The sequence below is a fragment of the Anas acuta genome, chromosome 2, assembly GCF_963932015.1.
Source record: "Anas acuta chromosome 2, bAnaAcu1.1, whole genome shotgun sequence".
In the NCBI taxonomy this organism is placed as follows: Eukaryota; Metazoa; Chordata; class Aves; order Anseriformes; family Anatidae; genus Anas; species Anas acuta.
The window spans coordinates 60,762,519-60,779,242 of record NC_088980.1 but is presented as its reverse complement, the minus strand read 5'-3'; the positions used below and the strand labels follow the sequence as shown (position 1 = coordinate 60,779,242).

The window sequence follows — 16,724 nt, the reverse complement described above, 5'->3', positions numbered from 1 at the left end:
GTTCCTTCAGAAAGCATTGACTATCTGCATTGTTACTGCACTCTACTATGGTCTCTGCTGTTACATCTTGTGCTGGTGAAAAGTAAATTGGACAAAGCTGTCATAACACATGTTTTTATCTATGACTTCTGGATTCCTTCAGTCAGGGTTCTGCAATATTTTGGCAAGCCAATATGAAACTGCTGAAAAAACTTCATTTTTCAAATCCAGGTGCTTAATGTCTGATCATGTACTTAGTGAACCACAGGGAGTCTTTCCACACATTTTAGTAGGTCCATGAACAGACTCTTTATTGTGTCTATTTGCAAAACAACCACATGACTAGCTATGGGTTGCATAGCTAAATGAAATTTATTTTTATTCACTAATAATCATATGCTTATAAACTCATTATAGTGTAGTTTAATGCTATTTCAAAGTAATTTATTGCATTGTAAAGGAAGCAATGAAAATGAGTTTAAAGCTCAGAGGGTGCAGGACCATGGGGTGGTGATGCAGGTGTTTTCAGTGAAGTGTGGGTTAGGTATTTTGAGGTTACATGCCAAAAAGATCACACTGAATTGTTAACCTGCCTATCAAGCAGACACATGCATAGGACAAAACAGATCATAGAAACAAAAGTACTGGCAGAAAATATGTTAATCTTTTAGCAGGTCACAAAAAGAATTTATTTGAAGGGAAAAAACGCTTCTGTAGAGCTGACCAGAAGATAACTGGAAAATACCTTTTTTTTTTTTTCCATAAATCGCCATTTTATTAAAATGGAAACATTTCAAACCTGAAGAAGTTTGACAGACTGCTTTTTTGTCCATCTTCTGGCTAATTCCAGAAGGACTGGCAGAAGATGGCCCAAGTCACAAGCCTGACCTTTCAACTGGAAGAGGATGTTTCTCAACAATTCCATTGCACAAGAAAACTTATGAAAGCTTTGACTCCAATGCAAAATATAAAAAATTTGTAAAACCTTGCAAATCTCTGCAAATGCACCTGTTGCCCCTTTGGCTTTCAACAACTTTTGCTTCCAATTTGCCTTCTCCAAAACAAACAATTTGCAGAAGTACAGACAGGAACCCCAACCAATCTCTAGGGAAAGAAAGTAAATTTGAATCTAATAACCAGCTAGAACACCTAAGGGTGCTCTAAAACCTATACATAAAAGAAAGCTGCATATTACAACCACCCAAACAGATGAGCAAAAGCATTCCAACGAGTGAGTAATGCGGTTTCGAATGACAGATGAAGGATAACCTCATGTCACATAAATATATGGAAGACAGACTTCCTCCTGGAACCTTCTCAGAAATAGCAATATTTATTACAGTGTATTCTATCCAAGGGAGCTCACAGCCCTTATCCTTACAACTTGATTTACATAACATGTGCACAGCTCACACTGGAACATTGCAGCTACCTGTCATGCCGCAACATCATCTTTCTTCTGCTGCTGTTTGTTTTCAGTACAGCTGCACCACTCATTGCAGCACATGGGTTGTCAGTGTATTTACACAGTCATACAGGATTTCCTTCCTACCTGCATCTCACAGGGAAGCCACCACCCATTCTGCTCTGGTCTTTTAGCTGGTTCATTTATTATAGCTGGAAGAAAGTCTGTTTTTTCAGACACCCTTACCGTCACTCAGATGTATTCTCTGTGGTTTTCACTTGGCTCCCCTTGAAGCCTGATCAGATTTTGGTCGCTACTGTTGGCTTTGTTTCAGTTACCTGAATACCAGTCTGAGGCATTAGGCCAGGACCAGATTTGTGTTCCCGTGGACTCTGTTCTCTCAGCACATTTTGGTTCTTTCCTAAAAGACCAGAGTACTTTCCGCCCATACAGAGTACCATAGGAATAGATTAGGCTTCTCTAGCCTTGAAAATCTTCCACAAAACGCATGCTTCAGAGTTTCCCCCTGCACATCTTGAGGAAACAGATGCAGTTCAGCCTCTAAACAAGTAGCTACAGAGAGGCTCAATAAAAGTGTGGTATATCCAGCCAGTTAGAAACTGGCTGGATAGCCGGGCCCAAAGAGTTGTGGTAAATGGAGTCAAGTCCAGTTGGAGGCCAGTCACTAGTGGCGTCCCCCAGGGCTCGGTACTGGGGCCGGTCCTCTTTAACATCTTCATCAATGATCTGGATGAGGGCATTGAGTGCACCCTCAGTAAGTTTGCAGATGACACCAAGTTAGGTGCGTGTGTCAATCTGCTCGAGGGTAGGAAGGCTCTGCAGGAGGATCTGGATAGGCTGCACCGATGGGCTGAGGTCAACTGCATGAAGTTCAACAAGGCCAAGTGCCGGGTCCTGCACCTGGGGCGCAATAACCCCAAGCAGAGCTACAGGCTGGGAGATGAGTGGTTGGAGAGCTGCCAGGCAGAGAAGGACCTGGGAGTGACGGTGGACAGTCGGCTGAATATGAGCCAGCAGTGTGCTCAGGTGGCCAAGAAGGCCAACGGCATCCTGGCTTGTATCAGAAACAGCGTGGCCAGCAGGGCTAGGGAGGTGATCGTCCCCCTGTACTCTGCTCTGGTGAGGCCGCACCTCGAGTACTGTGTTCAGTTTTGGGCCCCTCGCTACAAGAAGGACATCGAGGTGCTCGAGCGGGTCCAGAGAAGGGCGACGAAGCTGGTGAGGGGCCTGGAGAACAAGTCCTACGAGGAGCGGCTGAAGGAGCTGGGCTTGTTTAGCCTGGAGAAGAGGAGGCTGAGGGGCGACCTTATCGCTCTCTACAGATACCTTAAAGGAGGCTGTAGTGAGGTGGGGGTTGACCTGTTCTCCCACGTGCCTGGTGACAGGACGAGGGGGAATGGGCTAAAGTTGCGCCAGGGGAGTTTTATGTTAGATGTTAGGAAGAACTTCTTTACTGAAAGGGTTGTGAGGCATTGGAACAGGCTGCCCAGGGAGGTGGTGGAGTCACCATCCCTGGAAGTCTTTAAAGGACGTTTAGATGTAGAGCTTAGGGATAATGGTTTAGTGGGGACTGTTAGTGTTAGGTTAGAGGTTGGACTCGATGATCTTGAGGTCTCTTCCAACCTAGAAATTCTGTGATTCGCTACAGAAACCTGATGGAAAAGACATTTGCTGGGCTGAGAACACGAAGTGGGGCATTCAAGTCAAGCATGGTATGTTATAAACGCATTTGTAATATTAAACAATGTATTTGAAAATAATAGCTAACAGAGCACTCTTTAATTGCATTTTGCTTTTCAGTAATGGATTACTGGCAAGGAAAACCAGTTTTCTACTACTGTCCCAAAAGACTGTTACCATAAAAATATAACTTATTGCAAAATATCCTATTCCTATTTCTCTTAAGGTTTCAGATTGTCTTGATAGATTTACCCACATGCAACACATAAATGCTATAAATATTTTCTTCACACTAAAATACTTCTAAATCCCTTCCTTTTTAAATCCCCTCTGCCCCTCATCCTCCCCACTAAGATGGGGTAGTACTGCATGGATAGGGCCAAATTTTGGTATCTGCTATTACAGCTGCAAGATTTAACACTGGAGTTTCGTTGATGGGGAGGCAATGAGGTAGTCTTCTCTACTCTGTGGTGCCAAAACCTCATGCTTATTCTTCAAGAAGAATGGATTTGAAAAGTTATGACTGGAAAGACAAAACACTTTACTTCTGATCCTTCAGTTTCTCCCAAAACTGCCTTCACCAAATCCCCAGCACATCCCATGGCTCTTTTTTCCCTACCCTTAAATTGCATCTGTAGTTTTAAGCTAACAACACCCATAGTCCTGAGAATAAATGCAGGCCCAGCACTAAAAAGACCATTTGTGGTAACACTAGCATGCACCACTGTGGCTGTTTCACATGCTACCTCATTATGTCTGCACTAGAAAGTTTAATCCCTGCAGTTTTTGTCAGGTCCAGCATTTGATATCACCATCCCCTCTTGTGATGCTGTTCTTGCTGGCAGAGGCAGCATCAGTGAGAGGCAAGGAGCCCCACAGGCAGGTTTCAGCCATGACACTGGACGACAACCATCTTAGGCAGCTGTTTCCACCTTGGTTAAGGGAGGCTCCTTGTTGAGGCAGCATTGCTCAAGTTGCAGAGAGGATTTTATCTTGACATGAGTCAGAGAACTGCAGCAAACTTGGTTGGAAGTCATCTCTAGAGACTATAGCATCCATCATCCTGCTCATCACAGAACAATTGCCAACCACAGTCAGCTGGGACCTTGGACCTCACCCTGCTGAGTCCTGAAACCCAGAACAGCAGACCCCATGATCTCTGCCCTCCTTCCAGTGCAGCACAAACTGCCCACACAAGACAGTTTTTCCTGGTGTCCAGCCTGAAGCTGCCGAGACACAGTCTGTGACTGCTGTCCCTGGTGCTATCTGACACAAGCAGTAAGAGTTTGGCTCCATCATTTCACAATCCTTACAAGTTGGAGTGGGCTTACATACAAACACATGCTCATGAAAGTAGACAAGCCTTAAAGAGGTCCATCTCTTAACTGAAATCAAGCCTTAAAGAAATATGTCTGTTAACTGAGAATGTGTATTTTTCTATTCAAAATAAATGCCTTCTAGCTTGTCTTTATTCCAGTACAGCATGTTACCCTGGTCTTTAGCCCACGTCTGCAAGGACACCTTCCACTATAACAGAACCGTTTGAAAAAACAAAAACAAAAACAGAGCATGGGAATCACTACCACATCCCATTCTCACCCTCTGAAATCTTCACTAATTCTTTCTGAAAGGGTTAGAAATCTTTGAGGTTTTTATCATTATCCACTTTCAAGGCCTTTCCCCTTCTCCTCCCCACTACCAACATCACAGTGAAGGATTTCAGCTTGCCCAGCAGCACAGTTTCCACTTGCAGCAGCACTAACAAGAAATAATGAGGCAAACATAACTCTATCTGGTCAGAATGGCAGCGTTCAATTTACAAACACAGATTTGCTTGGTTTGAGCACTTTGGATAAGTCACCATATATTAGATTTTTAGGTGGATGTGCTGGTTTGTCTGTTTGTTATGTATCAAAGTGCAGTGATCCCCATTTGTGGGGGCACGAGTAAGTTTTGGGAAGAGAAGGATGATCCCATGAAATGCCAAATTAGACCAGGATTATTTTCCTATTAGTCATTTGGTACACTGGTTTGACATATTCGAATGCAGGTGTGATCTTAACTAACTGGGTAAGTCTAGTGATTCAAATGCATCTCAGGTGAACTCTATATCGGAGTAGCTTGCATGGTTCCTGAACTCACAAGTGTGACCTCAGCAAGCAATTCTCATGATGATAATGTAATCTGAGCTAACTTCCTATACACACAAGTGCTCTGACCAGCACACATGTGAAAGCCTATTATAGTGATGGACAAAACTATACTTCACAATATTATCATGCTCTGTATAGCTTTTGGCTCTAACATGCTACAAATCAATGAAAAAATGTGTAAGAATAGCCAGAATAAATCAGTCCATCCAGCAGAGAGCCCTACTTCTAACTATGTCTAAAGCAGAGGCCTATGGAAGAACAAGGCAATCATGTAGTGTTATTTTCCTGATCAATTTCTGCAGTTTCCAGCATTCAAGTTTGGCATCTCTACTATTTCAGTTTTCAGTGTTTACAACATCCCCAACAGTAAATTCCACTGATTAACCATATGCTGCTTGAAAATATAGCTCCTTATTTGTTCTTTTCATTACTCTAAATAGCTTAGTATGATTAGCAAACTAACACCTTGCTGTTTATTTTTAGCAGATTTCCCTGATTGTTTATGAGTATGATGAGTACCACTGGCCCCGGCACATGCACACCAGAAAAACAGACTAGTTACTCCTTCTGTTGACTGCATTTTAATTATGTAGAAATGCTCAGGCACCATTCCTCTTAGGCCTGGACAACTTACTTTCTTTATGACCTTTTGGTGAGAAATCCTAATAAAAGTTTTGGAAGCCCAGGTAGATGACCTCAACCAGATCACTCTACCCATATGTCCAGCAATACCTTCAAAGAGCTGCTGAGTATCTAAGACACTGTATTTACTGCTGCCTTCCCATAAACACCCTGTTTATTTCAATCTATCATGTTATATTATATATATTTCTTACGTATATTGCTTTTATTAATAAATCCACCAATTTTAGTCAGATGTGATTATTTAGACAAAGACACTGCCATAATCTTCCTAAAAATGAAGTCACTCATTTAGTTCCTAGGTGCATATAATAATAAAAGATTCACGTTCTATGCTCTTCCTACAAAGCAAATGCTTTTTACACAGAATTATCATAAACAGCTAGTATGTGAAAACAGGCTCACAGAGTTCTGTAGCATAAGACATGAAGGGGCTAGAAAGATGAGCATATTCTTCAAGGTGGACATTTTTATTTTTTTTTATAATCAGAATCCATAGCATGCTTTTGTATTTTTACAGACCAAAAACGTGTTTTCTTCAGAGATGTTTACTGTGCTATGATTCTTACTAGCTGAAGTCTACAATACCCTTTACCTTAAGGAAACCTATTATGTGAGGACTTGATAGATTTGATGACATCCTGTTTATTTCAGACAGGACTTCAGAATGTCACTGAACAAAAAAGACTTGAGAGCACTTGTCCAACATTTTGTTATGTGACTGTGGAAACTCTATTTGAATATCCTCTTTTTTTTTTTTTTTGACAGTTGTGGCTTTTAAATTGTTGTGATAGTGTAAATAACAGTCATAAAAGTAAACAGTCTAATACTGTAACCACAAATACAACTCTTACTGCTATGATTACCACACACTGACAAGTTTGTAGAAGCAGTTTTTAATTGATTATTCCTCAAATGTACAATAAACCCCCTTACTTGCTTCCTCAGTCCACACAGACAAGTCTCCAGCTCTACTCTCAATATGTTCTTCTCACCACTAAAATCTAGTGAAAGGTCAAAAATCCAGACTAATCACAGTCAAAGTGTGGACTCTGCAACCTGAGACCTAACTCTGCTCCCAGCCAATCCCCAAAAACATTCCTGTGGACTTCAGTCGTGTCTGGAGAAGTCCAGTCCGTAACTACTCAGATTTGACTCTTGTTCAGTTTTGTCTCCAACTATGGCTACAGCATGCCGTAGACTTACATAAAATGTGTATATCTCCTACCCATTTTTCTTTTTTTTTCAGTTTTCATAAGCAGCAAATTCTCTTCCCCTCTTTCCCGACCTAAAAGCAAAGCATTTCACAGAGAGCATCTGCAAGCAGCAAAACATCTGGCACACAATTAAATAACTCACATCAGCACTTCCATTTCTAAAATTGTGCTAAAATGCTGAAGAAAAAAAAAAAAAAAGGAAACAGAAGTGATGCATGAAGTTCACCTTTAGCCTGATTTATCCAGAAATTGAATAACTGCATCCTGACAAAACAATAGGTGCTTTCCTAGGATCACCAGTCTCAAAGGACAGAACATAAACTTCACCTCTGGTCTATTTGACAAGGTTTATTATCCCAGAATAAAGTGAAATCAGACACCCCCGAGTTACTAACAAAAAGACAAAGGAGAGCAGTATTTCAAGAGTTAGTAAAGTATACAATTTCAGAAATTAAAGGTTGGGGGGGGGGGGGAATCACAACCATAGAAGACACATTTTTCTAAAACCTGTGACATGTTTTCAGAACAAAAATGCTTTTCTGTGTGCAGTTTACACCTACACCTTTGTGTACATCTTGAGACCTTACTGCACTAGACATGCCATCATTATCAATGTCCTAGTCTGGATATAAGATGACTGTATTTGCATTTTGATTTTTGACTACATCTTACATAAAATGAATGGCGTACTAGCATATAAGAATGAAAAAGAAAAAACTTCAGTTACTCACCTAGATAGCAGTAATTTACCCTGAAGTTTCAAATCAGCAGCACAGTCATCAGATTGACAGTTCCTCTCAAAAACAGTCTGTGAAAAGCAAAGAAAAGAACTGTTATAGCATAAAACGCATAAGATTAAAGCTCCCCCAAAGAGGCAATGTTTGGATGAAATAAAAAAAGAAATCACCAAAATTTGTGATACAGAATATGCAGTGTGAACACTAAAGAAACTCAAGGGAAGCCAAATCTCATCTTTACAAAAAAGTCTTTATTCTCTTTTAACTGAACAAGAAGGTTCAACAAAAACAGACTCCCTCAGAGATTTTCCTCAATCCATTCCCACTTCTCATCTTATAAGAATTACTTCTCTCACACAATATTTCTGGCACCTCTTTCCAACACATGTGCAAGAAAATGAAACAGAAAATATAGACTACCAACGAAACTATTTTCAGCCCTGCAAATTGGAAGAAAGGAAATCATGCAAACATTCAGTGGCCTACATTAAAGATAAGGATTTTATTTTTATTTTTTTTTGTGAACAGTGGCAAACTTTTCTGCTATCTTGCGAGCAACAGAAAATTACAGACTTATTTACACAGTGTATCCTAGGATAAGAGAACCACTGTCAGTCTTGTGATAAAGACTATCATTTATGATCTTTAACAGATTGATAAAAACAGGGGTTGTGAAAGAACAACATAAAACTAGGCATTAGCACACTAAGCAGCAAAAAAAAAAAACAGCATGTTGACAGACAGGGAATACATAAGAAGTCTCCATTAGCCTATGTGAATCTCTGTGGCAATTTGTTGTAGTTAAATGGGGCAGCCAACAGAGAGCAAAAGGAAAAGATAGGAACACATTCCTGGTGTCCAAGAAACTCAGAAGCTGTCAGGATTGTGGTTATTTTCCCCTGCTGTTAAGAACAAAGACTGATACCTTTCTGAACAGTTGAGCAGACCGTTTCCTGTCCTTTTTCTGTGTTTTTAGACCTCTCCAAAGAGGAGTGCACCTTTATGATATCAATTAGTTTTGGACTAGCAGTACAACCTACAGCATAGTTTGGTATCTAAGCTGCAAATAGGACAAAGATAAATGGGAGGTGGCAAGTACATTTGGGGTGATTTACGTTATGCTTTCATTTTACTATCCCACATTTTGCTTTCTCAGAATCTCAGATGTAGAAATTGGTGAGTGTTTAAACACAAGGTCTGCGACTACTTTTTCTCCTTAATAGAGGCTCCCACACCAAAAGACGAGAATCATGATAGCCCTGGGACAGGAACTCGCACAAGGAATCCCTCTCAAAACATGGTACATTTCAAAGGCATAGCTTCAAAAATTCTCAGCACTAATCCTCAACCAGCATAGTACCTATATATAGGAAAGACTGTTTGACCTTCAGAGGAGAAAGAAAAATAAACTGCAAAAACAGTCTTGCCTGACAGTATCCCTATTTGCATTACAGAAATCTTGGCAAAGTGAACAGAGTGATCAAAGATATGACCTGCACTTTTAAAAGAATCAAGTACTGTAAATACATTTAAATAACTACCTAACAATCTTGGAATTTTGTTACTAAATCCATAGATGTGGTTCTTCACAAGGAACGAATACCTCATTTTCTAAAACTACTGAGCACGTACCTCTTCCAACACACCATGCAGTGAACAGCAAGCTACTCTGAAAAACATCAAGAATATTTTATGTGATAAAACTCAAGTTCCTACATAGCACTACCACAGGAGAAATAAATAAGGATGATGAGTCCTCAGATCTGTAAATGTGTAGGAGTAAACTCCTTACTTTTGTGGATAATCTTGAACCCAGTCAGGTTTGAGGGTGCAAGGAGAAGATTTCCAGTCCAGACAGCTGCTAGGACCTATACAGGCAGCCATCATTGGTTCAGTCTGTCATAGGCTAATGATATCTCTGGATTACTTTGCTATTCTCCAATATTTCCCTTGTTTGAATAGATTTCACCATGCTTCTATTCTACCTCCTGTTTTTGTTTGCCTGCTACAGCCTCAATCCAGTAACTTCTCACTTCTGCTTCCTCCACTTTCTTCTCTGCTGTCTTGAGCCTTCCCTTGCCCACCCTGTTGCTTCTTCTGCCTTTCCAGTTGACTAATTCCTGCCTTTTCAAATCCCTCCTAAAGAATTAAAAGTGGTAAACGCACTGTAAGTCATCATAACATTTGTGAGCACTGCTTATACATTCTATTACTGTGCCTTTAATTGGTCTACTTGGACTGTGATTCCTTCAGGCCAGAAACCATACTTAATTCAGCACTTCACGTTGGTAGAGAAAGCATCTATTGTTGGGATATGTATAAGCACTACTAGAATATAATCAATTTTAGCTCTAAGCAATCTTTAAAGTGGCTTTGGCTTTAAAATAAGTTTTAGGGATTTACAGAGCTTTTACATATTCAAAGTGTTCAACAAGGTAACCAACCTTCACACCGTTAGGCTGTACATAATATTCAGGATGGGAAAGAGGGAAGTAGGAGGAAATAAATTCCTTGTGTGTAGGAAACACTTCACAATTTTTGCAGTTGCTGCTGCTCAAGGTGAGGAGAAGCAATTCTGAACAGTGGTTTTACAGTAGAAGTTCAAATTCTTACTGGATTCTTCCTGGATTCCACTTCAATTGTACCATCTACCTCACAGTTTTGAACATGTTCATCAGAGATGGTCAGGAAGCTTCTTTACATAAGAAATACATTCAAGGGAATTTTTAAGCTTGTGGGAAGGGGTGAACAAAAATTGTCCTGAAAGAGAAACACAGCTACATCTCTTAAGGTCACCGCACTTCTGTCTGGCATTTCCAAGAGCAAAAAAGGTATGTGTGCACGCAGCAGCGCAGACTGAACAACGTCAATGTTTCTAGGACACATCTTCACTGTAAAGCACAGAGCTAATGTAGTATGCATGTGCATAGGGAGTCTGCTAGCCTTCCTGCAATCCCCAGATCTACAGCACAGCAGAGTGCAAATCTAGTGATTTCAGGGTCCATGATTCCTCCCTGCATTCCCCCCTGCTGCACAGGACCCAGCAGCTACACGAAACTGCTCCATAGAGGTTCCCACCAGGTCACCAAACATCCAGGACAAACATGGTTTTCTGATATTCTGCCTGGCAACTTTTTTGGGTAGAAAAGAAGATGCTTCTTGGGAGGTCAAGGAATGTGGCAAATACATCCTGAAAGATTAGCAGAGGCGGATGTTGCCCAAGTCCTCCAGAGAGTAAGCCAAAAAGCTTACATTAAGACATACTTGCTATAGAGCGAATGAAGACATCTGTATCTGATAAGTGTACTGTAAGAAGAGACCTAGAGCCAGCTGACAGGGAACATGTGTCTACACAGGCACTCAGGGCTTTCTAGCAAGCACCTTTGTGTCCAATTTACCTCTTGAATAGAGGTAAAGGATTAAATTCCACTTTTTACATAAATATATGATCCTTTGCCTTCTGAAGTAATAGGATAAATCCATAGTCCTGCAACCTAAAGCATCCTTAAGCACAAAGCTGCTGGTTAGTGTGGTTAAAGGTATCCCCATTTTTCTTGTTGCTGATCTTGGACTGCTAAGAAATGACACCAAGAGAAAACCAAGCAAGAAGGAGCCTGACTTGAGCCTAATGGTCGGAGCTCTCTGCTCAGAGGAAGGCAATCCGGGGTTTCAAACCTGATTCACTAAATTGCTTCAGTGTCTTTAAATGGCTATCTAAAATTAAACATCTATGTTTCTGGGAGTAGGGAAGAGAACAGGAAACGGGGAAAAGTGAAAAAACCTGTGTTTATGGCACTCCTGCCCACAGAAAGTCTTGGAAATCATCCAATAAACAAAGAAAAAAGTATTCCAAGACATTCAAACCCCCAGAATTCAGGGAAGCAGTAGAAATTTCAGGTCTTAGCCAAAATGTGCAATCAAGACTTTGAGAGGTTGCCAATATTGTGTTCTGTAAGAGTTGTGCCCATCTTCTCAGAGATAAAGGAAAGTGACAGCTGAAGGTCAACACTTGAAGAGAAGGGGGAGAACTGGGATTTTCAACACTGAAAACACGTTGTTTTATGGTTTGGATATGAGATTTCACTCTAGATCAGGTCTTTAACTACTTCTTCACACATCAGTCCACAGAAAGTTCAAACTGTCTCTCTTACAAAGTGGCAGCACTGGCCTTCGGAAACTCGAGGATCCATCCATTTAAATTCACAAACTGTGCCACATTCTTCAACAGAACACAGATTATGCACAATAATCTGAATTAAGCATTCCAGTCTCTACACTGATTTCCTGTAAATTGTCACCATACCCTACAGTATGTGCAGAGATTCCTTAGAAACTACACCACAGTAGCAAAACAACAGCACTGCTAAGAATAAAGGGGAGCTTTCTTTTTAAAAAAAAAAAAAAACCAAACTTTTCAGATCCTGATGCTATGCCATGTTACATGGTGAAGTTAGGTTCCTAGCTCTATATTTAAGGACCCGGATATGTGATCTGATTTTCAAAAGTACTGAGCAGTAAGCAAATCTCACTGCCTTATCCAGGACCTATTTTCTATTTTATAGCTTTACAAATCAATCATGTGGATATTAATATGCTTAACCAGATATAGGAGCTTGATTTTAGACCTACATTTTGTATTTAAGTTTTCCAGCTGCCTGCAAAATAAAGCTGTTACCTGCAGATCTATTGACCACAGATAAATAGTTACTGGCTCCCCCCAGACATCCAATACTTCACTACTCACGGAAGTGATCCATTCAAATATCCTGCTAAACCAAGTGCAAAAAAGCAGATTCACATTCCTGCTAGAAATGCAATTAATACTCTGAAAAGCTCTCCAGGATGTCATCAGATGTGCTGGCTAAACTAAGAACATATGACTTCCACAACACCTCCAACGACTGGCAGAGCAAACACAGGTAGAAGGCAGAAATACCAGGGGAGCTGAGCTGTAAGAGTTGAAAAGAATCAGAGCCAAAATCTGAACCACAAAACCATGAGCAGCCACCTTGGTGCAGGAGACTCAGGCTACCCAGGAAGCTCCCTCAGCTCCACGTAGACTTCATCAGCGCACGCTTTCCCGCATAGAAAACAGGTACTCACTTACAGTGAATTAGTATAAGAAAACGGGAACTGAATGGTAGTAATTATTTTATTACACTAATAAGGGTTCACAACACGTGGAACTTCTCCAGCTGGGGAAGGCTACAGGGAAATTCATCCACTCTGAAGAGTGGAAGACTCTGGGCCTAAGGCTCACAACTACTGCACTGACACTTGTCAAGCCATCTAAGGCCAAATGCATTAATTTCTTCCCTATTTCAGCTCTATCCTGCTATTTATACCTTTCAGTATGTGTTGAAAATTGGGCTGGAGCACCAAGATAAAAAGGGGAGAAAACGCTCAAGTGTTTTTCGAGAGGAACAGGAACTCCCAAATGGAATCAGCCATTTAGAAAAGATCAGGCATAAAACCTGTTAGCAATTGAATGCAAACACAAATTAATAAGCATATGTATGAGTTATTCCTCACAGCAGTAAGTGGATTTAACAATGCAATTTTGTCCTTGTATTCTCCTGGGGTGAAGAATTACAATTGGTGGCAATAGAAATACACCCCCCCAAAGCCTTTCAGAGCTTTATTAGATTTCTAGTCTGACTCACTCATTTTTCAGGCTGAGGCATTTTTTTTCTTTTTGAAATCATTAACAGTTAAATCATCCAAGAAGTGTTCTCATTATACAAGATTTCAGACCTTATAAATCCATAGAACAAAGATGAGAAAGACATACCAGGTTAATTGTTCTATCTCCCAATACCATTATAGGATGGATTTCTGTAGCACATTTCTCACTATATTTTCCTGTCTCATCTTAAATGGTCTTCCATTTATTTTGAATGATAACAGAATAATTCAATTATTTCATCTCAGGAGAGTTTTTAGCGATATTTGAGAACATTTTCTACCCTAAACGTCCTTATTTCTATCATCCAAACTGAAACTGTGTGAGATGAATCTTTCACACAGGATGCTTCCATACTTAAACATTTTAACATAGGAGTCAAAACCATTGCTGCTCATCATACAATAGCGTGATTTGAAATATAAGAGCATAATAAAAATGATAAATACATATATATGGCAACTGTTTTGATGGCTAAAAACACAAAGCTTTAGAATAATCAGATAAGCAATTTATGTCTACCTGTAGCTCATTTAGACCCACAAAGATGTGTGAAAGTGCTCTCTTAAAAATTCACCTGCACTTCAGTGGTTTTGTTTTTATGACTGCTACACTGAACTGACAAGGATTTTGTGGCACTGAGGTACTCTGAACTGAATGAGCTGATACTATCGTATTATCTGCTTCCAGACGTTAGGTATCCCAATTAAATTCTACTGACCCTTCATATAACTGCTGAAACACTATCAAGAAGACTAATGAAGTCTGTCATCTGTCTGTGTGGCTTTTAAAGAATATTAGGATTTTCTTTAACAGCTCAACACATATGTAGAAACTGTCCCCTCTTACACTTACAATTCTCCATCCACAGGGTAACTTGGAAATGAAGTTCATGCTGTTACATGGAACTGCAGAAATTACCCAACAGGAATTCAAGTTAGGGTTCAGCTTGCAAATGTTCATGTGATCATCTCTCACTTCTCTACATATTTATTTGAAGAACTTATAAACTAAATCAGATATCTCATGTCCTACAACCTCAGACAAGATCGCCTTACAGTCTGACTCTCCCCAGCACACATGCACAGCTTACACATGCAGGTGGACATATCTGTATGCACACACGCATGTGCATGTTATATTGTCTGTTTTTCTTCAGGAAGCCCACGAGATCTACACCATGTCTTATGCATTCCCAGCTCTGATGTTTTGCCTCTGCCTCTAAGCAGGAATATAAACAAGTTGGACAATTACTGGCCAAGCCTTTCATTGCTTAAGAACAAGCATATAGAAACATGCATACCATCAGAGGCACTGATTTCCACTAATTCTTACTTCAGCAAGTTTGCTAATTACAAACATTTCAGAGGTACAATGCATCTGGACACCTGCTGTTCTCACTCAGCACTGAATCTGTTCCAGACTTGTAAATCTTTCCTCATTATTGCCATTCAACAACAACAAAAAAAAAGCAGGCAAATGCAATACTCAGCCTAATCCAGTGTATGCTCAGGGTGGGTCCTTTCCAGATTTCCTGGCACGAACAGCACCCGGTCCCTGCCAGTTCAGTACTGACTCTGACCAAACTTGTCTAGAGCAAAAGACTGACACTACCAAAAGGATGGCAAAGGGAGGAGTGGAAAGCATCATTTTCAGCAATCACACCCTGCCTGATGGAAAAAGAACAGCGATGAAGCAGGAAGGGTGGCACATGGCAGATCTCTGCAAGAATAAAGGCAGAAGGGAATGTGGGAGCTTGCCCTGCTCAGGGAGGAAAGGGAGCTTAGTGGCAAAGAACACAGCAATTTAGCTGAATCCTGCAGTCATCTCCTATATGCCTGGGTATAAAAATATTTGATCGTCACCCTTCCCACAGATCCAGCTCCAGACAAGTACCTGAAGCTACTGAGGCTTCAGCTGTACCAGGAAAAGACACTTGGAGCACTCTAGCAGCTGACCCGTGCCTGGGAATGGTTTGCAGTAGCTGGCACAGGTTGAAACCATGGCAAGAGCCACTCCAGCAGCCTACCAGGATAGAGATGTCACTCCAATGCCTAGAAACACACCAGGCACAGTTCAGTTTGCTGGTGGAGACCTGATCTGACTTAAGCAGGCATGTTGGCATCTCTGTGCTTTGGAAGAGGTGCCACTGGCAAACCTGGATCATGCCGTGTGGATGAACACTACATTTCAGCGTGTGTAGATCTGTCACTGCCTTGTGCTCAGTATGAGATATTGATTGGGGGGATGTTTTAAAAAACAGGGTGCCATTATTAATGCAGCAAGCCAAAATTACTACAGGTGTTCATAATTCAGCTTCATAAAAATATTCCTATGCTTTCTCATACCTGTCAAGTAAGCTAATTTATGTCCAAATACTTTTCAAACACACATTTCCAAAAATAGTGCTTTGATTTTAAAATGTGAAGCCTGACCTAGAGACGTGCAGCCTCAGACACCCAGAGATGCAGCACCGTACCCAGACTCTCACTGCAAGTCTGACATAGCTGAGAACAGAACGTCCTAAACATTTTCTGTCTCTCATAAGCAGTTTTATGACAGACCATTCCCAAAATCCTGAAGATGCTGACGCAATTAAATCTACTGAGAATATTTTCCTATAACAAAATGGTGTCTCCATCCACATAACAGCAGGTGATTTTATTACAGTATTCAAAACAGACAGAATTCTAGCATACCACATTTTAGACTCTAAGATACATTACTGGATACTGCTAGAACAAATCCCCGCTGTATTTGGCAGGAGATCTTTGTCTTTCCTGGTTGACATGTATTTATACAGTGGGTATGCAAAAATAAATGTTATAGTACAAACCACTTACAATGAGCGAAGCCAAACCATGTTCTAAATACACATTAATTTCCCTGAAGTAAGAAAATTTATTAGTTTTTTCCAGTGGATGGAGGTAGCAACTGGATTTGGAAGGCAATGAGGAAGCTCATTGCCTCAAAGCCATCCTCAGGGTGGGAAGTTTATAATACACACTCAAAAAGTAAAATCTTTGTTTCTCCACCCAACCTTGATCCATCAGAGATTTTCTGTTTGAACAAAACTGAGCTGGCTAGCCACTGACAACTTGGAAGGCTGTAATCATCTCCACATAACCAGTCTCCACCCAACAATTGTACAAAAGTTGCCAAGGCATCTATCAATAAACATGTACACATAGCCCATAAGTATTTGCT

General features: G+C 40.6%; 1 protein-coding gene across 4 annotated transcripts in view; it reads right to left on the bottom strand.

The window, feature by feature from the left end:
• ITGA9 (integrin subunit alpha 9) overlaps positions 1–16,724 on the bottom strand; it is a 223,383-nt gene that overhangs the window by 91,372 nt on the left and 115,287 nt on the right. For all 4 annotated transcript variants that reach the window (XM_068675025.1, XM_068675026.1, XM_068675027.1 and 1 more), the window contains exon 17: positions 7,829–7,905. In XM_068675025.1, the coding sequence (XP_068531126.1) occupies positions 7,829–7,905 (77 nt within the window). The remainder of the gene's footprint in view (positions 1–7,828; positions 7,906–16,724) is intronic.